Below are 25,318 nucleotides of genomic sequence, written 5' to 3' on the forward strand. Positions count from 1 at the left end.
CATCAAATCATGTCACTTCATGCGCGTCCAGAAATGTTTATACCCGTCTTAATTTACTATATGTCCTATACATGCACAAATGTATAACTCCAAGAAGATTCTATCTTTATTTCTCGTATCGCCCCTTTTCAAACAATTGCTCCCCATCATGACGAATGGGATTCTTTGGTATTGCCACCCAGACCGAATCTATATCATTGTTTTTCTAGTAGCTTCCTTATGTTACAGAGAACCAAAAGATAGAAAGAAGAAGAGAAACTTTATCACACACAAGTAGACCCAATATTCATTGCCAGATAATCACAAAACACAATTTACATAGAACCATGACACACCCACTAACTCAACCAACTTCTTCTCAGTCCATTTTCTTTGTGTGAGAACTTCTCTCTCACCACTACAGTTTTTGCTTCTCTATCCTAAGCAACCATCACACTTACCTTTGCAAAATCCCCACCAAGAATCACTCAAAGAGTGATCTTTATAAAGTAAACCAAGACGACAATAGACCCCAAGCAAGAGTAACTTCTAAAGACCCAAGGAATCATGCAACGCTGCTCTGGCCCTGGCCGCAGTCAGGATCGATTTAAGTCACATGTCCCGGACTTCGAAAATGTTGCGGTTCTTGACAACGATATCATACATGTGCATGGACTTGAGCTTGTTGAAGTCCTTGGGGAGCGAGATGAGATGGACGGTGGATCTCTTGTGGAATTGGAGGAGGTCCGGGTCGTCGTAGTACCTCTCCCACCCGAGTGAGGATAGCTTCCTCTCGAGGTCAGAATACGACGTGATCACCTCGTTCGTTGGGATGTGGATCAGCACCTTCCGCCGCCCGATGCCACCGGACACCTCGCCCCCTGGGTTCTCCACCAGCCGGACGACGCCGTTCTTGAACACCCAAACCCCAGACATCTTATAAATGTGAGACTGGAAGGAAGTAGAGTGTGCTGTGTGAGATTGGTTGATGAGCTGGCTGCTGTGGAGATGGCGAGTGATTGTGGCTTCTTTGATGCATATATATAGGCAAGGGACGTGATGCGGAGGAAGTATGTATCATCACCTCATAATAATGATTGGTCAGTTGGTAAGTGAATGTTAAGGGCCTCATAGGTGTCGGTTCACGGCCCAAGGCGGGGCCCACACACCGGGGGATTTATAGTGTAAGGATACATCCAGGGTCAGGGTGTTTGGGGACACACTTTGCCATCTTATGTGGGCATGATCAGATTGAGAAGAATCCGATCTTTCTTTTTCCTAAGCCATTGAACCCACCATGGAATCTTTGTTTGGAGGGGCAAAAAAAAAAAAAAAAGATTGAGACGTATTCTAGAAGTGGATAGCAAAAGAATGTGACTTTGTTTGTTTGTGTATCGGGATTTATCTAAGGAAAAAAAGACACTAACCATTCTACAATTTTCATATGACTCTCTTATTTAAGCACCGTGACTTCCAAAAATCGATCATCTTTGTACTGTTGGAAATCACATGTAGCATTACTGTAAAAGAAATAGTTGATGGGTCTCACTGAAAATGTCAATACTCAAGATGCCAACACAAATTTGCCCGGAATTCAAAAATTAGGTTCAATTTGCTAAATACACGAAACCCCCTAAAATTAGAAATTAAACCCAAAATCCGAACGGATTGCTCAGAGAGAGAGAGAGTGCCGAGGAGAGAGAGAGAGAGAGAATGATGATGGTGGTGCCGACTGAAGGAGGAGTGCAGCCAACATGCCATCTGACGTGAAGCACTGATTTTGGTTTGCAATTGAAAAGAGGGCTCGGGTTTGGATTTGAATTGTAACTTAATTTCGTCTCAAATCCTCAAATTAGGGCAAGAAAGGGCTTAAATGACGATTGTTTAAAACATTTTCAATGTCATCATTTCTCTGGTGAGTCACGTAGGATGATTTAATGTTAATGTAATGCCATGTAAAATTTTTAGATAAGATCGTTTATATAACTTAAAGTTATAGCATTTAAATAATTACTTGAAAGTGTACAACACTAAATTATAACACTATTAATGTCATTTTCCTAATTTAACTGTATCAAGGCACTTGATAGATATACCGACTATTTATTTACACAAGCACCATCATGTGATAATATATGAAGAGATTTGATTATACCAAGTAATATATTTTAAGATATGGATTACCAAATTATGAGTATTAAATTTGCATTATCTACACCATTGGCACATCAACCTCGATAAAGTTGTTTGGTCCTTCTTCTTCTTTTTTTATCCTTCCTCTTCTATTTTCCACTAGCAATTGCAAATACACTTTTGCAAGCATATGAGGTCACTGCCTTAGATCGGGACCTTCGACTGAAGCTCGATACCTTCAAGATTTGAGGTATCTTAAGATTTAAAATTTTCAACTGAAGCTTGATTGGGACCTTAGATCGAAGCCTTCAACTGAAGCTCGAGATCTTCAAGATTTGGAAATTTCTCTATACAAAAAAATCAGTGCCAACATCAAATTCATCCTGTTTGTTAACCTATACATGTTTTGCATCATCCTCAAATTCAAACTTTCCAATGAACTTTAAGATGATATTATAGAGTAAGAGATACCGAGTTTGATTCAAAGCCACCTAGAAACTTATGATAAAGAAAAGGTAGATAATACAACGCGGTTTTTTATCTTAAAAAACTTGGTTAGAGATGACAGAAGTACAAATGTTAGCTCACATGATTTAATTTCTTTAGGAAGTGATTACTTCAAAATGAGTATTTGAACAAGTGAGACACCTGCAGACACTCCATAAGAATTTAGCACATCGTTTTGCAAACACAAATCTTTATGCCCTGGCAAGGAACTAGCCAGCTAGCAAACTAGCGTTATTAAAAGAGGAATAACACACTATAGTTACTTTTCAATTTATATGACTATATAATAAAGGCGAACTATTGAATATAACGCTGGAATTTTATGCCCTAACTGGAAAGTGAGGGGATTCTCATTGCATGAAGAGGGTTAGGAGTAGGAAAGGCAGTGTCTCCTTTTCCACGAAACTGTGAATGGTTGCCCGGAAAGATCATGTAACACAGTTTGGCATGTGGGGGTGGACCAAGTTGAAAGAGATTCTCAAATCTTGGTTAATGCCAAGCTTCTTTTGCATTACAGAATATTAGTTATTTATGCACCAATGTCTGGCCGCCCCAAATGCATGTTTTGCCTAACTGTTGACTACTTTACACTCTATATATAATATAATAATGTTCCTTTTCATTGGTTTTTGTAGCAATCTTCAACTGAAAAGTTTCTTCTATCCAGCATTTTCCTTTCACATTGATCGGGTAAGCGAAGAATAGGGACACGTTTCTAGTTACTGCGAATGTTAGTCTTTTGTCTACGAAACCGCTGTCTGAATGCCACCTTTTGTTAAATAATAAGAAAAAGAAAGTAGAATCTTTAAGGGTTGAGGGTGCATGATGTTCTCTAATATATATCTTATTCCAATGGAAACTGGAGAACAACCCATGGTTTTTCTTTATTTATTTTTTATGGCTGCCTAGTAACAATACCCTAGAAGAACCCTAATTAGTTTACTTTGTTCCCGGTCGACTATTAGGACCTTTGCACGCGTATTAAAAAGAAAGATGCCAATTGAAATTGATTGCCGACATGTTGAAGATGCCACTTACCTAAACAAGAGAAAAAAAACGAAAGTGAAGAGAATTACAAACTATATATCCTGCCAAACCATTGACCATATTAATCATCCTACACATTTTAAAAAGGTGGGCACAAAATGTGCTTTTACCAGTTCTCAACTAAAATATAAGAAGAGTTACAGTTTTATCCTTGAAAAGTCATGTTAGAGCACATGCGCAAATGGAAAAATAAACCTCTCCGAAAGTTGAGGGACAGATGTGCACTACACCGAAAATTTAGGGGGTTTTTTGACCTTATTTTTGTACTATTAGTACTGAATTTGAATGTACAATTGCTTACTCTGAAAACACTTAACCCATTAAAGTACAATCGAGATCTATTATACAGCTCAAGGCTCCACCTTAAGTGAAGTGTAATTAGCTGATGAAGATCCTAACCGTGTGAATATGATATGAGTGGTTGAAAATTAAAATTGAAGTTCACTGGTGCACAATAAAACAACAACTCATAAATGGAAGAAAGATAGGCGGGAGGAATTGAACTCGAGTCCTCTGACTCCAATATCATTGCGAAGTTTTGAGTGAAATACCATGTACAATTAAAAAACTTAAGCTATCGGAGTATATTGTGAGGAGTATATTTTATCAATTGACGCTTTGTCATCTTTATTTTGGTTAGAATCTATCCTATCCAATCAGTAGAAGGAAAATAAAAACAAGGGCAAAAGGTGATGTGTGCGAGTGTATGGCTTTAGTGAATGCACTCTCTCTTTATCCAGCAAGATGGTCGCCTACTTGCTACAACTTTGCTTCATCATCCTCGTGACACATGGTCCTCCTCATGCTCTCACTGACCCTCTTAAAGCCAGCATTGCCTCTTGCCTTGACAAGGATCTCTGTGCTTGGTTTTTGTGTGCTGTGTGCTTTATAAAGACGACCATTTTAATTTGTCACCTTCTTCCAGATTCTTCTTGATCCTTTTATATGTTGGACCACCTCAGAATTTCTATCTAATGTTCTCTTTTATGTTGGTTGGTCCAAAAATATCCCATAGGAAAGTCAATGAAGTTTCTTTTTAGCTGATTTTATAAGAAATGTACTTATATGGCGTGAAGAATGAGAGGGTGCATAAATTCATAGATGATGATTAATGACTAAATTAAGAGACAAATCTTGATCATCAAGACACCAATGCTTAAAGGAATCTAATGCATTTTTTTTGCTGTAATGGCATGTGCCAGCTCTAGAGGTCTAAGTGAGTTCAAATGTTAAACACAAATTCCATCTAATCATATATATGTTGGAAATTTTCTATAATATGGGCTTACATTAATTAATGAATTTTCTATTTTAAATAATTGGATTAATGAATATTTCAATATTTGTTAAACCCTAGAATGATCTTATTGAATTTGGTATTAGTATCTATTAATAACGGACCTAGTTGAGTAGCAAAGTGTAGGCAATTGTGTTTAACTAAAGCTCGTAATGGGGAAGAGCCCAGTTGACACATATTGATTAGGGTTTGTTAGGTCCCCTTTCTAGCTTATAAAAGAGTAAGTTATATCTATCAGTTGCTTGAATTCCATTGAAAATTGCTATACTGAAATATGCTATAGAGAAAAAGATTTGACATTTCAATAAATCTCTGATTATTAGAGTGATCTATGATGGCTCAAATAGGTATGCTTTATTCCGCCTGTATTTATTGATCTCGGTGTTTTATAGTCATATATGGATCCGATTTTTCTTGATTGATTAGTTGTTTATGTTAATAATTTTCTACAATATAGTCATAAATTGAGTCTTGGGTAGACTATTAACCCCTTTGCCACTTCACTTATTCATTGACAGATAATTTGTTGAACTTGCACGATTAGATGATTGCATTCTTATTTTACAAAACATGTAACTTCACATGAATGCCATTCTTATTGACTCGACATTTTAGTTTGTAAATATTATTTGATGCGGTCTAATTTGTCGTGCAATAGCTCATCATTTCACATATTATATATGTATAGGAGGAGATCATTGACGATATACGTAGCTGTACCTATCAAGACTAGAATACACTAGCTCAAAAAAGTTGTTTGGCTGTAAAAGTGATCACAAAGGGTATTAATAAATGGAAACCTGTATTCCGAAAATAAAGTGTCCCTTTTCAAAACGTTCCCAAACCAAGGAATCATAATCTTGATTTTGTTGTCGTTCCCAGAACGCTAACCTCCGCAAACACCAGAGAAAGCATAATGATGATGTCGTGTAACATGAACTCCTTTGATTTATCTCCATCAAGCCATTCCTTTTTGTTGGAACACCGTCTGGCATCTTATGTACTGACCCTTACGGAACGAATAAATAATCTAGAAAACTTACCAGGATGAGGGGGCACAATCAAATCATTTCCCACCTCAGATAGATGGAAAGATTCTACTGCGAGGTTCCAAGACATGCCACATCATCCTTCTTCCTTCTTTTTCCTATCGTTTTTGGGAATAAAAACGAGTTGTTGTAGTCATTCTCTTCATTGGAACGAAGTCACAAAATGTCCAAGGGAACAATTTTTTTTTTTTTTTTTTTGCCTTAGCCACAATCTCGCGCCACCACCTTTTCGAAGAAATGTCCCTTTTTTCTCTTTCAATTTCATCACTGTTTCACATCACTGAAAGCATGGGATCCACATGGACTGGAATTCTCTCTCTCACCCACGAGCGAGTACAAACCCTATCTACACCTAAAAGAAAAAAGGAGGGCGAGTACAAGCCCATGTGATTGTCCCTTAGAAAAGCCAAACTTGAAGTCCGATAATTAACTAAGCAAGATACTCAGAATCATCCTTTTAGAGCATATGCCTTTCCATACTGGCCTCTTCTTTTCTCATATAGGGAAAAAAGCAATGATCCATCGCAGTCACGAAAGAATTCCTGTTGGGTTCGTGCTTAACGCTGATTTCAACTTTCGAACATGTTTAGGGGGGCTTTATGTACTAGTGTGCTAAGGATACCTCTCCTAGTAACTATGACTTTTTACACAGTCTGTGTGTGGAATATCGATGTGAAAAGACGGGATTAGTATTGTTTGAAGTTGGAAGGAATGTTTACATGTTAATTTTACCATTTATGGCTGATACATCAACAAAACCAAGTGACTGATCGATATTCAAAGGCATCACCTAGTTACACATCTTCACCAAAATATAGTCCCACTTTCAAAAGAACTAACACACACTTACAAGCACGAGTCCAAGAAATATCCCCTCTCTTTCTCTCTCTCTCTCTGAAAAGAAGAAGAAGAGGGGTTTCCTGTCGAGGATCTCCGAAGGTGGTGACCTTATATTACAACTCTATCTGTGTTTCTATGCATGCATGCACATGCATGTGTGCATGCGAGAGAGAGAGAGAGAGAGAGAGAGAGAGTCAAATCAAAGGAGGGAGGCACACACTCATGGCAACGACAACCGGAGGCTTGTTGATGAGCGACAGATGACAACCATCGTAGGTGGCAGCATTGTAAATGAGCTAGAGGAGAAATAAGAAGGAAGAACGGGAAAGAATTAAAAAAAAAAAAAAAGAATGTATCTGAAAAATTACAATTGTATGAGCTAACGTGTCCATCTTTTAAAGTCAATTTTTGGCCCCTGAACTCGCGCATTTATTTTCTAATCAAGTTCTTGAATGTATTTAATTTGTCTAATCATGTCCTAATTGAACATGCATAACTTTTCTAATCGTATATCTCCGACTTCTAATCCAATTTATTTTAGTTAACATGTCCCTCAGACCCGACACCCGATAAGAAGGTTAGACGTCGAAATTTTTTTTGCCGACGTTGACTGGCTAATATGTTGGACTTAAAAACCCAAAAAAGAAGTCTATATAATGGGATATTGAGTGATGAGATTTCTTGGTCCTTATGCTGCACTAGAGGCCATGTAAGATTTTTTTATGGCTCCAAAAGACAGGTCACCTCAAAATTAGACGATCAAGAGAGACTTGATTAGAAAAGTAGCAGACAAAATGGAAGTTTAAGGCGTTGTTCGGTAAAAAGTGCACAAGTTTGGAGACAAAAGTCAAACTTTTACTACAAAGTCTTCATTTTAAACATATGATACCCCAATAGTGAAAGCAAATACTGTGGATTGCGGCGACAACACCGACGCTAGGCGCAATCGGCAGTAGTTGTGGAGTCAAGCAGCGGCTAGGTGAAGAATAGGGGGAAAAACATATATTAGGATTCAGACATTTCAATTCAATAGTAATTTAGGTCTCAAGTGAAAATTTAGATACTTGCAACATACTTACCCATAAGAAAAGTATAAGCAACGACGAACACTGCTACATGAGCACCGCCTTAATATGCTGTTGATTCACGAAACATTTAGGTTGCAAATTGTGATATTCTGGTGAGATTTAAACTACATGAGGTATTCAATTCATGTAAGTTATATGAATGGAGTTTCCCTTATGCATTTTTCTGCTTCCTTTATGGATTCCCAAGCACTCAGAATGGAGGAATTGTCAAGTCAATCATAAATATATTGTATGGACATTAATTCAGTCATTTTTTTTTTAAATTTTAGTCTTAAATCTTTGTGTGAAATTTAATATAATTTTTTTTTGTTAATTTTTGCTGGAAATTACTGATGTGGCAATATGTCACGTAGGATGGTCAACAATGACTGAACCGTCTTATTGGTAATTTCTAGCTAAAATTAATTGAAAGTATTCTATTGAAATTTCATGCAGATATTTAAAACTAAATTAGTAAAATTGAAAAAGTTTTGAATTGAACAAACATCTGTATGATAGGTCTAGGATTGATTGTGTAATTTTCCCCACTTAAAGCTGATACATGTGGGACTTAAGCACTTGCACACCACTACCATACAACCAAAATTCAATTAAACATAAAGATAATTTTTCCATTAAAGTGAGCTTCCACATAATAATTTTCCACCTTAATATATCACAAACCCTAATTTTAATTGATTTATTTAGGGCCCCCTATCGAAGGATATGAATTTGTTCCCCATATTACTCATTATTAGTTGTAGCTAAGCCTTATTGGGCAAAGATAGAGTATTCTTGGATTGTGGAGAGGCACTGAAAGAGAGAGAATTGGTTGCGGGGGGAATATGGTTTAAAGCTAATATAGAACACTTTGCTTCTCTAGCGTAGGGTTTATGCTCAACTTTCATTATAAAAACGATGGGAATTCACGTTGCTATAGGAATAAAGTACTAGACATTGGGAATGTAGTATCTATTCCCTAATGAATATTAGGATAACTTGGTGATAACATTCCGTGCTTGAATGAGAATGACAAGATCTTTATATATGCAATTCACTAGATTAAAGGACAAAAAGGATAGAATACGTAAAACTCACGTCGAGCAATCATTGTTTTTTATGTTTGAATTGGAATGAAAAACTTCATATTTCAATTTAATAAGAAAAAATCTGATAGATGGAGGATCTAGAATCCAAAGAATTTACGACAAGACATCATGGAATACTTTTGGGCGTATATGGCATTAAGCTTTGTCTTCTTTTTTTTCATAATATTATTGCTACTTTTCCCTGGAGAAGAGGTCTCACCTACTTTGGTAATGGAGCATGGAATATCTGAAAATGCTAGTTATTCTGGGCTCTAGCCCAAAAGGCTTCATCCTCAAAGGCTTCATCTTCACTATACTGTGTAAAGCAGAGTTCTAAGTAGTCGACACATGTCACTTATCTAGCCACCAATACATCCCTTTTCCTTTTTTTTTCTTTTTTACAAATTTTATTTACTACTAGAACGAGATCCACACCATGCACGAAATACACTGAGTGAATGAAATTTTTTAAATTTCTTTGATGTACTAATTTCAAGGAGTCCGCATTCAAAAAAATTAGATTGTTTAAATACCTATAATATATCATATTAGTATCCCCATTTAAATACCTAGTAGATATTTAAGACTGGAGGTCTAATGATCAATAGTACAGATCATGTCATGAATTCTCAATTACACATTTAGACAAATTGATTTGTCAAAGAAATGAGGAGAAAAAAATCACTTAGGCCCTACTTTTGTTTGGCAACACTCCAAACGGTGATTATTTCTGATTTTTTGTTCCCGTAATCGTTTGGGACGAGAATCGCGTTTGGTAAAAATTTTGTTCCCTAGAATCGGTTTTGGAGTAGATTTGAGAATCAAAAAAATTTGATTCTACGTCCGAGAATCAAAAAAAGAATCAACACGATAAAACTCTTCTTCTTTCCTTCCGCCATCACGCGACCGTTGCCCACCGCCGCCGCGCGTCCGCCGCCGCCGCCACCCCGCCGTCGCCGGCCGCGGTCGCCGGTCGCCGGCCGCCGGTCCGGCGAGCTCGCCGGAGGCTCGCTTGGCCAGGGCGAGGTCCGGCGATCTCGCCGGAGGCTCGCCGTCCGCCGGACCGGCGAGCTCGCCGGAGGCTCGCCCGGCCCACTGGCGAGGTCGGCGAGCTCGCCGCAGGCTCGCCCAGCCATTGGCGAGCCTCGCCGGGCCGGGCGAGGCCCGCCCGCCACCGGCCGAGCTCGCCTAGCTCGACCGGTGGCCAAGCGGGCCTCGCCCGGCCGGCGAGGCCCGCCCCGTCCACCGGCGAGGCGAGGCCTCGCCCGGATCTCGGCGAGGCCGAGGCTCGCGGGGCTAGGCGAGGCCGAGGCTCGCCGGGGCTAGGCGAGGCCCGCCTAGCCACCGGCCGGGCTCGCCTAGCTCGACCGGTGGCCGGGCGGGCCTCGCCCAACCCCGGCGAGCCTCGCCCGGCCCGGCGAGGCCCGCTGTCCACCGCGACGCTCGGCCTCGCCAGATCCGGCGAGGCCGAGCCTCGGCGAGGCGGGGCGTCGCCGCGGCACTGGCGAGGCCGCCGGCGACGCTTGGCCGACGAGGGGCCGCCGAGGGCGGCGACGCCCGGTGAGGTCGCCGGCCCTCATCCCGAGCCGGTCGCCGGTCCGGCGACCGGCCACAAGAAGAAAAGAAAAATAGGAGAAAAAGGAAAAAATGAAAAGAAAAAATGAAAAAGAAAAGGAAAAAAGGAAAAAGGTCAAAAAAAGAAGAAAAAAAGTAGAAAAAATTATTTAAAAATAAAAAAATAATTTGGAACAGAATCAATGGACACGTTATCAAACGCAATTCTATTCCGTAATCAAAAATTTTATACGATTACCAAACACGTTTTTACTCGAATCGGTTCGAGAACGTAATCAAAATAATAATTTCTTGTCGAATCGGTTCCGGGAAGAATTGTTGCCAAATGCGCCCTTAGTGAACAATTGGTGTTGCATGTACCCATAGGTGTACTAACAATATTCATGAAATAATCTGTCAATGAATTTTATCTTATGTAAATCCACAAATTTTGAATATTACAACGAGAATAGCAATTGAATCAAGAACCTAGTATGGTCATATCAGCAAAATAAATGAACGATTCATTAGTTGTCAGTAATATTAATGATGACAAGTTTATGAATATTGTAAATTATAATCTTTAAAATGAATTATCGATGTACGATTGATTTATTAACAATAAACTTCAAGTTTAAATATGTAAATGTAACCTTGTAATAAAAAACACAGAGAGTGAATATGTAGTTTTTAATCTCGATTGCTCCACAAGAATAAGAAAATTCAAGTTAAATTCCCAAGCATGCCACGTCACCACCTCACTATTTTTTACCCACTCAATTCAATATATTTAGAATACTAAGTTTTATTATTGCTTTAATTTTTGCCTTCTTTGAAATATGTATTGTCTTTTGGTTAAGAAAAATGAAGCTTAAGGGATTCTATTTTACATGCACTCGCGTTAAAATAATTCTTAACTTTTTCTTCTTATAAGCTAGCCCACTGCCCACAAGTTACGTGGATCTATTGCTTCAGTAAGGATTAACCGAGTATATATTAGCTAAAATTAAATACAACCACAATATAATAGACCTATGTAGGCAAGTATGAATAGAGTTGTAGGTGAAACAAGAAGACTGAAAGCACAACAAAGTTGAAGTCACATGAAATCTTCCAACATGTAAATGACAGCATAGAAACAGAAGATGATTTATAGAAGATATAAATTAGTCTCTTTGATAATTAAAAATTTATAATTACTCATTAAAGACTGTCATGTAATGGCGGAGATATCATCCTTAATATTTGTTATCTTATTTCCATGCTGTCATTTGTCATTCGACAATCGACAAAGATTTGCTTGGGCCTTTTCGGCAATCACTTGAACATTTAGGCCCATATCGAGATTTGTGGACATGAACGTGCCATGAACCGCTCGTTCCTTTTTATCAACCACGTCTTGTATGGCTAAAGACTTTTAAAACATCCTTCAATCTTTCATAGTGATCAAGTAAAATTGAGTCAGATACTGGGGAAGGCTAAATCTGACAGTCTTAAGAGAGAGGTACATGCAATATGATGACACCAAAAACTATCCATGATCACCAATTGCAGCGTGCGATGAAACAGAGTAGGAAGGCTGATCCTCTCACGCGGTATCTCCTTCAAACGAGAACTGTCATCACTTTTTTTCTCGTCTGCAGGAGGGGAGAAAGGGATTCGATGGAGTTGCATGCAAAGCTTACACTTGATAGTTGCCAAATGGCCTAGAAAAGGTATCATCTTGCGACTGGCGCACCTTTCAAAGGATGAGTATAAGACATCCATCATTATAAGCCACTACAGGGTCATTCAAAAGCCAGCCTCTGAGTGCCAATTAAGGCCAGTATATTGACCCTTCCTAGCCAATGACTCAAAGTGAGTCCCTAGTTCTGCAATCCTCCCATATGAACAAAGTGCAATTTGGCGGGCATTCTGAACTGTACCGAATCTATGAGCAATCACCAATATTGTCCACCCCCTATCAGATGGTCTAGAGCATCCTGGACAAGGCGCTCACTAACTGCATTTAAGGCACTTGTTGCCTGCACCAACAATGAGCCAAAGAGAAGCAAAAGAGATCTATCTCGTCAATATTAGTATTAGCGCATTCTTTAGTAGGGCTCTGGTGATGGCAATTCTCTGCAGGTAAAAAAAGAGTCTCTCTCTCTCTCTCAATGAATATTTGATGCATCGATTAATCAATCAACACGAGTATTCAGATACACGAATCCACAACCAAATTTTCTATTTCACCAGCCTCTCGCCTCCACTTAGAAGGCCTCCTTGCTCACCAGCTGACGTGTCATAACCATTTCAACGAAAAAAGCATTTAGCAGACAATATAGGAATGGTAGACCAGTAAAGCAAAACATGAGGATGCATTTAGACAACTAGGACAGACCCGTGGAAGAGAAATTACAAACCCGTGAGCATTCGCCACTTTGGCTGCCTTTATCACATCGTCCTTGGAAACATTATCATCAAGAAGGACATAAGCAATACTTTTGCCAACGGACAACAGGAAAAAGAACAGGTTACCGAACCATATAAAATCAGGAGCTAATTCTAAATCAAGTGCAAGAAGTACTGCAAAGAGTGAAGAAGTATAGCATATATGGCTATATATCATAAAAATCAATGGAACAGCACATAATACAAGCAAAAATACATAAAATACAGCACCAATCCCCAGAAGAGACAGATCTCTTTCCAACAAGAACTTCAAGATTTCAAAAACCTACTAGAGTTAAGCTGTTTTACACACACACACACTCACAGTCCACTCAGATGTAGCAATAATATGCAAAGACAGGAGTCCTACCTGACAATGAACATATACCCAGAAATGTCTCTCAGTTGTCCCTTCTAATCATGCCAAGACAAAACTGACATTTACAGAACGCTGAGAAGATCCAGTTGAAATAATTCAGTATCACTTAAGTATGACAACACCAGGGGGCACCTGATGAAGAAATGCTGCTCTAAATGTCAATTGTTACCAGCTTAATTTCTTACTCCTGATTCTAAATGTCAGATGACAGTCACTGCAGATGATAATGAAATTACAATGGAGACTATGGATTGAAGATGGTAGCTAAGTAATCCCCCAATTGATTCATATGGTGCTTAAATCCTAAATTTGAGATGATGAATTGAAGAAAATACTTGATTTACAATGGAAACAGCCTGGGCCCATTCACTTTTATTGAAAGTTCGTACATCCTCTCCGGCGACAGTATGTGACCTTCAGTCTGCTGCATAAATTAAAACAAGTAAATAATTTTTCAAGGATGATGTAATGATTCAGCGTTAAAAAAGGAGATGGGAATGCTAAATATTTATTAGTATACCTTGTAAAAGCGAGCCAGTAGCTGTATGATTGTAATTTTTCCTGCACCACTTGGTCTGACCAGACTACATCACCCTTTTCTTAGACATCAACAAAAGAAGCAGATGACTAGGTTTGTAAAGCACAACATACTCAATGAATTCCACTGAGTCAGGTTTCCATATGTCCACTTTTAGAACAACCATGAACCGCACTGCAGTGCAACCTTAAAACTGCTAAACTTTCCTTTTAAAGAACTGTGGAGTAATATATTTGAAAGTACAAACCTTAACAGTATCATGTTGAACATGCACAAGCAAAAGCTCCATCAATAGCTGAAAAGTTTGAACAGCCTAAAAGTGTGATATTCAACTTAAAAAGCTGAAAAAAGGAGTTGGCTAACTCCATGGCATAGCGACATGATAAAAAAGATCTACCAGACTTGCACATCTCAGCATATCACAATAATATCTCTGAAACCTTACAGTCACTCCACAGGATTGGAACAATATGTTTCTTTGAAGCATATCACAGAAATCAACATGGTGCAAAACCAACGAAATAGCCACTCCATGAGGTTGGAAAGGGAAAAAAATGAATTATTGCATAATTCATCTCTTCTATATCTCAAGATCATTGTCATTCAATGCCGTTGCAAAACTCTTACATAAATCTGACAAACAGTAGCAAAACAGCCCAATGTATAAGCAAACCCACATTCAAAGTTCATCCTCCATCCTCAAGTATTCCCCAATATCTGCCTGATGAAGCACGACAAGCCCATTTGGATCCAACTTCCTACAATCCTGTGTCGACCTTTGTGAAATTCCAAATCCCAAAGGCACGTCAGACATTGAAAAAACCACCACTCCATCACCTGTCACAACATTTGTTTTCAATTATCAGATCTCTTTCAATCGATTAATGAACCATTTTCCCCCACACAAGTATGAAAACAAGGAAGACAAATTGAACTGGGGACTTCTTGAGTATTGGTCTAGGTGGGCTAATTTTTGTCCCTAGTAATGGAATTTTGACAAATCTAACTCACAAGCCGAAAACAAACATCCTCAAAGCTAAATCTAGTTGTTCCTTAACAAAAATAACACGTGATATGATTATACTCCCGTGTTTTCATTGATCAACATAAAAAAAATCTTTCTCCTTTTGTCTAAGAATAAAGATATTTGACTAACCACACCCAAAAGCAGAAGGACAGTTAAATCAAATTAAACAGACTACAACCTTAATTTCTACAAAAAGAAAATCTCAATCTTCACCTCTCATTTAGTTGATAGTGCTTACAGTAAAAGAAAAAAACAACATAGAGTATACAACCATTCACAAGATAAATGATAAATAACAGAGCAAGAAATTGCTATATGAAGAAGGGCCAACAGTAAAGGAAAAGGAGGAGTAGGAGTAGGAGCTAATCTGGATGGAATCAAAGGACCAAGATGGACAATCAGACAGAGCCAAGAGGAAAGAGAGCCATGGAAAGAAAAAAGATTGATGACTGAACATCCCGATTACAGATTGCAACTTTAGTCAGAGTACGAGTTCCCTCCATCTTCTCTGTCAAGGCCACATTTTACCAGCAAATTACAGTGGATCCATCATATTGAAACCTCAACGAAGGATGAGATTTCCCCAGGGTTCTATGTTGCAAATGTTCTCTTCAATACGGTTGCCTCGACCGGGCTCTTCAACCCGAAAAAACAGGGCACTCAAGCTGAATTTGCAATCTATCTAGATACTTCTGAACCCCCCTCAAAAAAAAAAAAAAAAAAAGAAAGACCAGGAAGACAAGGTACACCACCAGTTTAAACATTGACTACATACCCTATCAGCACAAAGCGAAAATCCTAAGTTCAATTTATACGATAGCATATAAACTCCAGACGAAGTTCCATGAAGATCTATAATTGTGACTGGCATCTTGGCTAGTTCTCAATTTTACCACCTCTCTTGATTGCTGACAGCGCAAATGCTGTGGCCTTGCAAGGTAAGCATTAATGAGAAGGAAAATAAGTACTGCTAACAAATAGTTAGAAAATTGCCTCTTGAACAGAATTAGGGATAGCAAATTTGATATGCCTACATAATCAAGGTAGGTACCAAACTGAAAACAAAACTCTCATTATATAAAAGAACCAGGTTACTATAATGAACAAATTGAAGTGCTCAGCCATAGTAGAGATTGTCAATAGTTCCAGAAGCTGTGCACAAGTCAATACTTCCACATCTAATAGGATTAACAATAACCATGCTTGGTGAGGATTTCCCAGAGAGCCAATGATACAATGGCCGGCAGGAAACCGTATAGACAAGGAAGAAACATTACTCAGTATAGCTGGATGAGGTATCGACATTCTTGAAGATCACCTTCATGATGTCTGGTGTACACTATTAAAAGGACCATCTCCACCCTCAACGACATCAGAAGATTGGGAGAAATGAGTAAGGCAAGTTTTGTGAAACATCTCCATCAGGTAAAAATCTTATATACATCACATGGGAATCAAGGCGATAGCAACCGGTTAACAAAGAAAAGACAATAGACCCATCTCATATCCGACTGAAGCAATTTCCCAAGAAGGTAATAACCTCAGCCATCTGCGATCAACCTATAACTTCGAGTGAAATTACCATTAAGATAGCGCACCGAATGCCAACTGTCCAGCCAAAATAAGGCTGGCATTATCCTTACAGTGACTAAAATAACTGAAAGACTCCAGTAATAAGTAAATCTTCTCTGTCTTAATCAAATTCCATTGCTATTAAAGACAACTTAGAAACCTTATCCATATAAAAGCAAGTTGTTTCCACATTGTTTTGACTTATTGATGGTGCGTCAAGATCAGAACTGAATAGAAAAACCTTGGTCTTAACAACCAATTGACCCAATTGAAATCACCATCATTTTGGAAACCATAACATTGTGAAGATCTGTTGATCAATGGCAAGGGAACTTCAAAATTTCCTTCTTATTCACTGACATCAGAGAAAGAGGCCATGTTACCTGTACGTGCAAGAGTAGCAGTGGATGTGGAATTGGAAGCCTCTAGTTGTTGGACACGTTTGATGAGTTGTGCAACCATATGATCTTGAGCCATAGACTCAGAAGAACTACCCCCAGGTGGGAGAGATGGGTTCATGTCGCTGTAAGACACATTTCGAGCACTCCCTTCAGACATAGCAGTATTTGCAGTAACTGATTGTTGAGCCCACTCAGGCTTGCCATGCTTGGCCCAACAAGTGTCAACAATATGACCGAATTTTCCACAATGTATACACTGACGGCTATCTCGATCAGAACTTTGTCCACTACGTCCACCACCACGACTACGACCTCCCCCGAAACCACGACCTCTATTGGAAAATCCACCATGACCACGACCACCACTACCAGCCACAAATACTAAATTGTCTTTAGATGAAGTAGACGACGGAGGGACAATGCGCTGAATTCGACAAAATGCTTCATTCATAGAAGGAACTCTCTCTCCAAAGAAGAAGCTGACTCTTCACAGTTGTAGGTCAGCATTCAAGCCGATAAAAATTTGGCCACTTGAAATTCAGCTCGTTGTGTCTTTAGTCTCTCAAGATCGGTAGTGATGGGCTGATAAAGATTGAGTTCTTCCCACATACCTTTCAAACCACTATAATATTCTCCAAGAGACTTGTCTCCTTGTTTAAAATTAAAAATCTTCTCATATAGTTCATAAACTCTAGACATATTTTTGTCTTGTGAGTAACTCTCCATAAGATCATCCCACACTCCTTTAGCAGTTGTGTGGAACATGACATTAGCAGCGATGGATGGTTCCATGCTATTCCATAACCACACCAGAAGTGTATCATTCTCTCTCATCCAACTATTATAGTCTCTAGAATTTTCATCAGGAGGGTCTGTGGTAAGATAATGAAGTTTCCATTTGGCATTAATATAGACCTTCACAGCTTGGACCCATAACAAGTAATTGGAGGATCCATTTAATTTAATAGTGGTAATTTGAACGTTGACACTATCTGTAGGAGCCTTAGTATCACTCATGATGATAATCTCAATATAAGTATATCTACCACTAATCAAGGAGGCTGAAACTTTAGTGCAAGTAACAAAGCAGCGACACTAATGTATAATCAGATGTAATTGGCTCCATCAATTAACCAAAGGGATGCTGAAAACTCATAAATAGAGACTGCTGTATAGAAGAAAATATCTGACCAGAAATCTCGATTCAAAGAAAACCAGCAAGACTAGTCAACCATAATCAATAGAATACTCTGATTCTTGAATCCGCCGATCAGCAAGTGTTGTAATCCATGTTCATAAACCGAACTTGATGAATCCGATATTTTCTGATCTCATATGTATCGAGACTTGAAGAGAAAACAGATAAAAATTGCAGCTTTAGGTGGCTACGCACCAAAGAAGAAGTAGGGTTACTAGGGGACTCTCAAACCAGCAATATGATTAAGTAATCAGATAGTTAAACCTTGCTCTGATACCATGTCACAAAGCTGATTAGAAAACCCGCAACGAATAGTAAGAGAGAAAGAAGAAGAGAGAAGGAATAGAGAAGAAGAGAAGGAGAGCGTAAAAGAAAGAAAGAGGGGCTGTAGATTTCTGTAGTAACAAAAACCCTACACCCATTGTATTTATATTAAATATAAACTGTATATGACAATAATACCCTTATGTAAGTAAAAAAGGAAATAAAATTCTGATAATAAAGGAAACTTAATAAAGTATCTTAACACATGGAAATCAGATAAAAAGAGCTGGTAATAAAAATATACCCAATGCCCATGTGGCCAAATTTGCTGAGGTACTCATGCTAATAACAATAAGCTAGCCACACTAACAAATCCGCAATCAGAAACTACCAATGCAAGGGGAAAGTGAAAGGGAAATTGATCTATATGCAAAATGCTTGCAGCATCATTCCTCTTCATCAACTTGGAAGAAATTTCAAGGAGAAAAAGTAATTACATTTAATCGGCAAAGAAAATACATCTTTATGAGGATTTCCGTCTCCTAGTGGGCACAAGGATCCTCTTTCTTGGTTTCTATGGCAAAGAAAGAGCTAGAGTTGGACAAAATATCAATAGGACAACTTAGTTTTACTAGCAAGCGGAATCATCTAATCTTCTACATCATATAAAGAAATGATCAAATTTCTTCATCCATTTTTGAATACAAGTACAAGAGGCCAACAATAAATTGAGAATAATTATTTGTACAACAATTAAATTTTCAACAGAGAACTTAGTAACTAAAACTTATATTGAAAAATATATCTGAAGCAAATTTATAAATTAATGAAAACTAACAAAGAGAATAACTTCTCAATAGATTAATTAATGTTCTGCAAAAGCGGCAGGGGTCATCTGGTTTGCATTCACTGTTCATCTCCTCTCCCAAGACAGGCGATTGTGCACTGTTCACGCCGACTGGTTTCCTGCTCGACCTGGACATCTCGGCCTTCCTCTTGCTATGATTTTTGGGGGGTTTTCTTCCCCTCACCTTCCTCCATCCTCCCTGTGAGTGGATCCGCTCGTGCTCACCCCAAAGACGAGATCTCCGCTGCCCTATTCGGCTATTCGACTTGCTGGAACTGCTCAACTTTGGTTCGACGGTCACCTGCGGGAGCTGCTCACGCTTGGCTCTGGTTCGAGACCCACGAAAGCTGCTCGTGTGTGGGCCTTGCTCGACTCTGCTCAGCTTTGGTTCGACGGTCACCTGCGAGAGCTGCTCGCACTTGGCTCTGGTTCGCGACCCACGAGCTGCTTGTGCTCAGGCCTTGCTCGACTCTGGTCAGAGATGGTCACCTTCGGACGTCTCATGCTGAAGCTCCGCTCGGCTCTGGTTCGGGCGATTAGTTGAAGAAGGCTAAGCAAACCTCAGTTCCGGTGTGGATAAGACTCAAGAACCTCCCCCTTGACCTGTGGTCCGCACCGGCAATTAGTGCTATAGCCAGCTCCGTTGGCAAACCTCTTCATGTGGATCAACGAACCGAGAATACGAGGATGATTTCCTTTGCTAGAGTGTGCGTGGAGATCCAGGTAAATCGGCCGAGAATTTCGACGGTTGAAGTGAATGTTGATGGGGTCATTAGATCCATTACTGTGGATTATGAATGGAGACCCCTTGAATGCTCCAAGTGTGGGGTTTTTGGACATAAATGCGGTGCTGCCCCTCCCCCTGTTCGGCCTCTTCCTGCTCCTGTGGTAGATGCTCGGCCCCTTAACCAGCCTCCCGGGGATTCTGAAGCCCCGGAGCAAGGCTGGAAGCAAGTGACGAGAAAGAAGAAAAAGGCTCAACAACCTTTGGAGGGGACGCCACCCAGGTCGGTCAGTCCGAGCAAAGGAGAGAGGTATGTGAAGCTCAAGACTGCAGCTGTAGAGAAGAGGCTGCCTAATACATGCTCACGTAGGCCCCCTAGGTGGCCGTTGATCATCTCAGAGCAGGTTCATACTGTTTCAACTACTTCAGTTGAAGATATCACCACTTCGGTGCCGGAAGACACTACGGTACCCCGACCGGAGGTTGTAGGGAGTCCAGACATCTCTTTTTCGGAGGATGATCTCCTCTCCCCTGTTCCTTCACCGAAGGCATCTGTAGAGGATAAAAGGCCTACTGAGACGCCAGAGCCTCCTCAGGACAAGCTGCTTGACATTGCCTCGGATCCTCCTCCTTCGGCGGTCCGAGCAGCCCCGCCTTTTACTAGGCGTAGTGCCTCTAGAAGGAGGTAATGCTCTTGCACTCTTCCTTTGTATATATATGTATATAGGTTACTGGAACATTAAGGGGCTTGGTGCCCCTATTAAGTAAGCAGAAGTGAGGAACTTTGTTTTAACGAACCGGTTGGCTTTGATTAGGGTAGTTGAGACTAAAATTCCTCACAACCTCTTTAATGACATCTCTGGGAATTTGATTTTGAATTGGTGTTGGCAGGCTAATTCTGAGTACTCTAATTGGGGTAGGATTTGGGTTGGCTGGGATCCTACCGTGGTTTCCTTTGAAGTTTTATCGGTTTCAGATCAGATGATTCTTGGGAAGCTTTGCTAGATGGAGACTGGAGTGGCCTGCTATGTCTCTTTTATCTATGCCGAACATTCTTTTTCTAATCGCCGTCCTCTTTGGGAGGATTTAGTGGCGAGAAGCTATGTTTTGCAGGATGTGCCTTGGCTTGTTTTGGGAGACTTTAATGCTATAAAGGATCCCTCGGACAGACTGGGTGGCTCGGACCTTTGGTTGCCGTGCTTCGATGAATTTCGACAGTGTCTAGATCAGGCGGAGCTGGAGGACCTTCGTTATGTGGGTTTAGATACACTTGATCGGCCTCTTCAGGGCCCTTTCGAAAGATGAGAAAGATTGATAGAGTACTAGTAAACCCTTGCTAGAGCCAGGTTTTTTCCTATTTGGAAGCGTCATTCCTTGCGCCTGGGATTTCTGACCACTCACCTATGGTGGTTAAAATGGAGAACCCGATCCTCCGGAAAAGGCCGTTCAAGTTCTTCGACTTCTGGATGCAGCACTCAGATTTCGACTCAATTGTAAAGCAAGTTTGGGAGAATCTGGGATATGGAGTGCCTATGTTTGGGCTGGTGCGCAAACTAAAAATCTTGAAGGGTCGGCTCAAGCAGTTGAATTGAGATTCCTTCGCTAACATATCCGAAAGGACTTCTGAAGCGAGGGAAGCTTTAAAGAAAACTCAAGTTGGCCTCCTTAATGACCCCACCAGCATGGTCCTTGCGGACCTGGAGAGGGTGCAACGACGTACTTTAGTGGAGCTTAGGTCTCAGGAAGAGTCGGTCTTCAGGCAGAAAGCTCGTATAAGATGGCTCAAGGAAGGTGACCGGAACACAAAGTTCTTTCACCAATATGTCAGTAAGAGACAAGTAAGAAACAGAATCCTCTCTGTGGTAGATTACTCAGGTAACCAAATCACTGAGCCTCAACTGGTCCAACAGCATTTTGTGGAGCATTTTCATGATCTCCTTCTACCAAGGATGGAGCTGAACACCCCTCAAGTATCGGAAATTCGGGAGGTTATCCACTCTCAGCTGAATGATGACCAGATTACCTCTTTTGCTCGCCCTGTGACTGATCTTGAGATTCGAGACACTCTCTTTTCTCTTGCCAAGGGTAAGGCACTAGGACCGGATGGCTTCACGGTTGAGTTCTTCAAGGAGAATTGGGATACGGTGGGTCAGCTGGTCACACAAGCCGTGAATGACTTTTTCACATCGGGGAGGCTTCTTAGAGAAATCAAAAACACCATTTTGGTTATGGTTCCGAAGGTTCCCAATGCGATTACCGTTGATGACTACAGGCCTATTGCTTGTTGCAACACGATTTACAAGATCATTACCAAAGTGTTGGCGAATCGGGTTGCAGCAGTGCTAAAAGACCTTGTCAATCTGGCTTAGAGTGCCTTCGTAAAGGGACGATGAATCATGGATAATATTCTCTTGGCGCAAGAACTTTTTTCTAAGTTCCATGTCGAACCCTATTCTCCCAAGTGTGCTATCAAAGTCGACTTCAGAAAGGCATATGATACCGTGGATTGGCAGTTTCTCAAGAGTGTACTTCTTGCTTTTCGATTTCCTGATCATTTGGTTCACCTCATCGTGACCTGTGTGAGGACTCCTCGGTTTTCCATCGCGCTGAATGGGGAGCTACATGGTTTCTTCCCTAGTGGGAGAGGCTTACGTCAGGGAGACCCCATCTCTCCCTACTTATTCACGTTGGTTATGGAGGTGCTCTTTGGGATTCTTGGGAGGTGCTCCCTACAGCCGAATTTCAAATTCTACTGGAGATGTAAGTCTACGTGCCTCTCGCACTTGTTTTTCGCGGATGATGTATTCCTATTTTGCGATGGCCACTTGCCATCCGTGAAGCTTCTCAAGGATGGTCTCCATATGTTTTCTTCTTGGAGTGGACTCTTCCCAAACCCAAGGAAAAGCGAGGTGTTCATCTCGGGAGGCTTGCCGGCTTTAAAAAATCAAATCCTCCTAGAGCTTGGCTTTGTTGAGGGTAACCTTCCAGTCCGTTATCTTGGGGTTCCAATCATCACATCGAGGCCCCGGAAGGCAGATTGCGTTGAGCTTGTGAGGTGCATCACCTTCACGGTGCAGTTCTGGACTCATCGGTTTCTTTCTTTTGCTGTCCGACTACAGTTAATCAGGTCAGTCCTCCATGCCATTCAGGCTTTTTGGGCGAGTGTCTTTATTCTTCCGCACTGTATCTTGGACCGAGATAGAGCGTATTCTCGACAATTCCTTTGGAAGGGACCTGAGTTGGGCAGGGGGGTGCTAAAGTCTCCTGGGAAGATTTATGCATTCCTAAAATGGAGGGAGGTCTTGGCATCCGGAGATTGCATGAGTGCAATAAAGCGGCCATGCTCAAGCATATCTGGAATTTATTCTCAGATAAGGAATTGTTATGGTGTAAGTAGATCCACTCGACCTTCTTAAAAACCAAGTAACTTCTGGGTAGTTAAAAAGCCAACTTGCTGCTCTTGGGCGTGGAAGAAAATCTTGCAACTCAGGACAGATTGTCGGCTTCACTTCTACTGGAGGTTAAGCGATGGCTTATCAATGTCACTCTGGTTCGATAATTGGCATCCCAGGGGACCTTTGAACTTATATTTCACGAATCCCCTCATCTATAGCTTCGGTCTCTCTAGGCAGGCTTTGGTTGCCGACCTCTTCGCGTAGGATGGATGAGCTATAAGATCAGAGATTGAGTCTTGGGGTTCGCCGCTTCCTTCCTTGTCTGGAACCCAAGATCGGTTCTGTTGGAGAGAGGACTCGACGGGCTTGTTCTCCGTGGCCTCGGCTTGGGAGACCTTAAGGAGGAAGAAGGCCAGAGTCAATTGGCATTGTTTCATTTGGAGTAATGCCATCCTGCCTTGCTACCAACCGAACCGTGGCTCATCACCAAGAGGAGGTTACCTACTCAATCTCTTCTCATGTCTTATGGTAGGATTGATGCTGCTTCCGCCCCTTTTGCAATGAGGTGCCTGATTCAATCAATCATCTCTTTTTTGGTTGTCGCATTACCTCGAGCATTGCCTTTTTTTGGGCTACTAGATGCAACTCCCCTGGACCAATAGGACTTGGGAGGAGACTCTCAGTTGGGCCATTACCTTGCTCGGCGGCAAGGAGTTTTATAAGTGTGTTGCCCGGTTCTCCTTTGGGGCACTGTGTCACATCATATGGAAAAACAGGAACAATATTCTTTTCAGAAGGGAGCCGTTATCTATTTCGGCCATGAAGAAGCATCTCCTCAAGGTTATTAAGGATAAGGCCCTTACCTTTAAGAATGTAGAGGACTCTCCCAGGAACAGGCGGATGCAACGCTCGTGGGATGTGGACCCCATTATTTTTGCCTCCTATGATCATAGTCTGACTTAGGCTTTTCGGTGGTTGTCTAGGGGTTTTTTGCCAGGCTTGTTTGCCTTTGGCTTTCTGTTGGTCGTTTTGTTGCTTGTCCGCGGCTTCCTTTCACTCTCAATGAGTGTGTTCATTTTGAGTGTAAGCTTTTGGAGCCGTATTGTTTGTACAGTTTAACCCCTTATTAATATATTACTTACTTTTACCAAAAAAAAAAAAAAAAAAAAAAATTCTGCGAAGGCACCGAAATGGAACTTTCTTTGTGGCTTATCATTCAGATCGATTTTATAGACTTCCCAACTTTACATTAGTGATCATAGATTAGTGCTACGGTGAAGTCGATGCAAATGGCGTGTAGCTTAGCTATAATATCGAAGTAAGTTTACTTGGAGGAAAGAAGAATAAACCGACCAAAGTGCTGGGAATGGTCAATGTCCGTACTGATCGAATCAAAGATCAACCAGCTAAAATTGAGATTGGGTGCAAAAGGGACATTAGCATCAACAAAAAATGAAATCAGTTTGTTTCTTCTAATAATAAGACTATTCCCAACAGTTTAACCGAAATACTGCACTGAGAGGAGCGACGGAGATGCGATCCAAGGTGAAAAAGATGAGATCTCAACTCTGCTAGGAGCAGCCACAGAAATCCTCAACTTTGTAAGGCTCCAATTGCCATTACAAAACATTCATATTGGAAAAAGTGAGAAGACATTTAATTGCAAAAGTACCCATGCCACCTGGATAGTTTGTAAAAGCATTCTAAAAGAGAGAGGAAGAGATGCCAATTCCATAATGCCCATGACTACTAGTCAGCAAACACTCAAAATATCTCCAATTAGGAAACTTGACCATAAACGCCCACAATTAGATGCCACAAATGAAAATCCGAGATGTTACAAGAAAATCGCCACCTCTCATTTGGCAAATCTCAAGAATTTATAGTCCATAAAATACAGATCATTAGCCAAGGACATCACTTCCAAGAGTGTGCAACTGACAATAGACAGAAATATGTTGAACAGTCCAAATATATGA

At 40.5% G+C, this 25,318-nt stretch overlaps 1 protein-coding gene and 1 long non-coding RNA gene across 2 annotated transcripts; both read right to left on the reverse strand.

The window, feature by feature from the left end:
* Positions 1-259: 259 nt before the first annotated feature.
* Positions 260-1,005, reverse strand: LOC104426130 (flowering-promoting factor 1-like protein 3). Its single transcript, XM_010039081.3, has one exon. It carries the CDS (start codon positions 913-915, stop codon positions 592-594), a length of 324 nt encoding a protein of 107 aa, XP_010037383.1. The 5' UTR covers positions 916-1,005; the 3' UTR covers positions 260-591.
* An 11,224-nt stretch (positions 1,006-12,229) lies between these two features.
* LOC120290218 lies at positions 12,230-15,625 on the reverse strand. The gene is made up of 2 exons (XR_005548065.1): positions 13,894-15,625; positions 12,230-13,797 (listed from the first exon to the last, which is right to left on the reverse strand). It is a non-coding gene; the product is annotated as an uncharacterized LOC120290218 (long non-coding RNA).
* Between the last annotated feature and the right edge of the window lie 9,693 nt (positions 15,626-25,318).

This window comes from Eucalyptus grandis, chromosome 2 (assembly GCF_016545825.1).
Source record: "Eucalyptus grandis isolate ANBG69807.140 chromosome 2, ASM1654582v1, whole genome shotgun sequence".
NCBI lineage: Eukaryota > Viridiplantae > Streptophyta > Magnoliopsida > Myrtales > Myrtaceae > Eucalyptus > Eucalyptus grandis.

Bases quoted from the DNA above. Each gene is read 5' to 3' on its own strand.
- LOC104426130 (XM_010039081.3), bottom strand. From the start codon at position 915: ATGTCTGGGGTTTGGGTGTTCAAGAACGGCGTCGTCCGGCTGGTGGAG.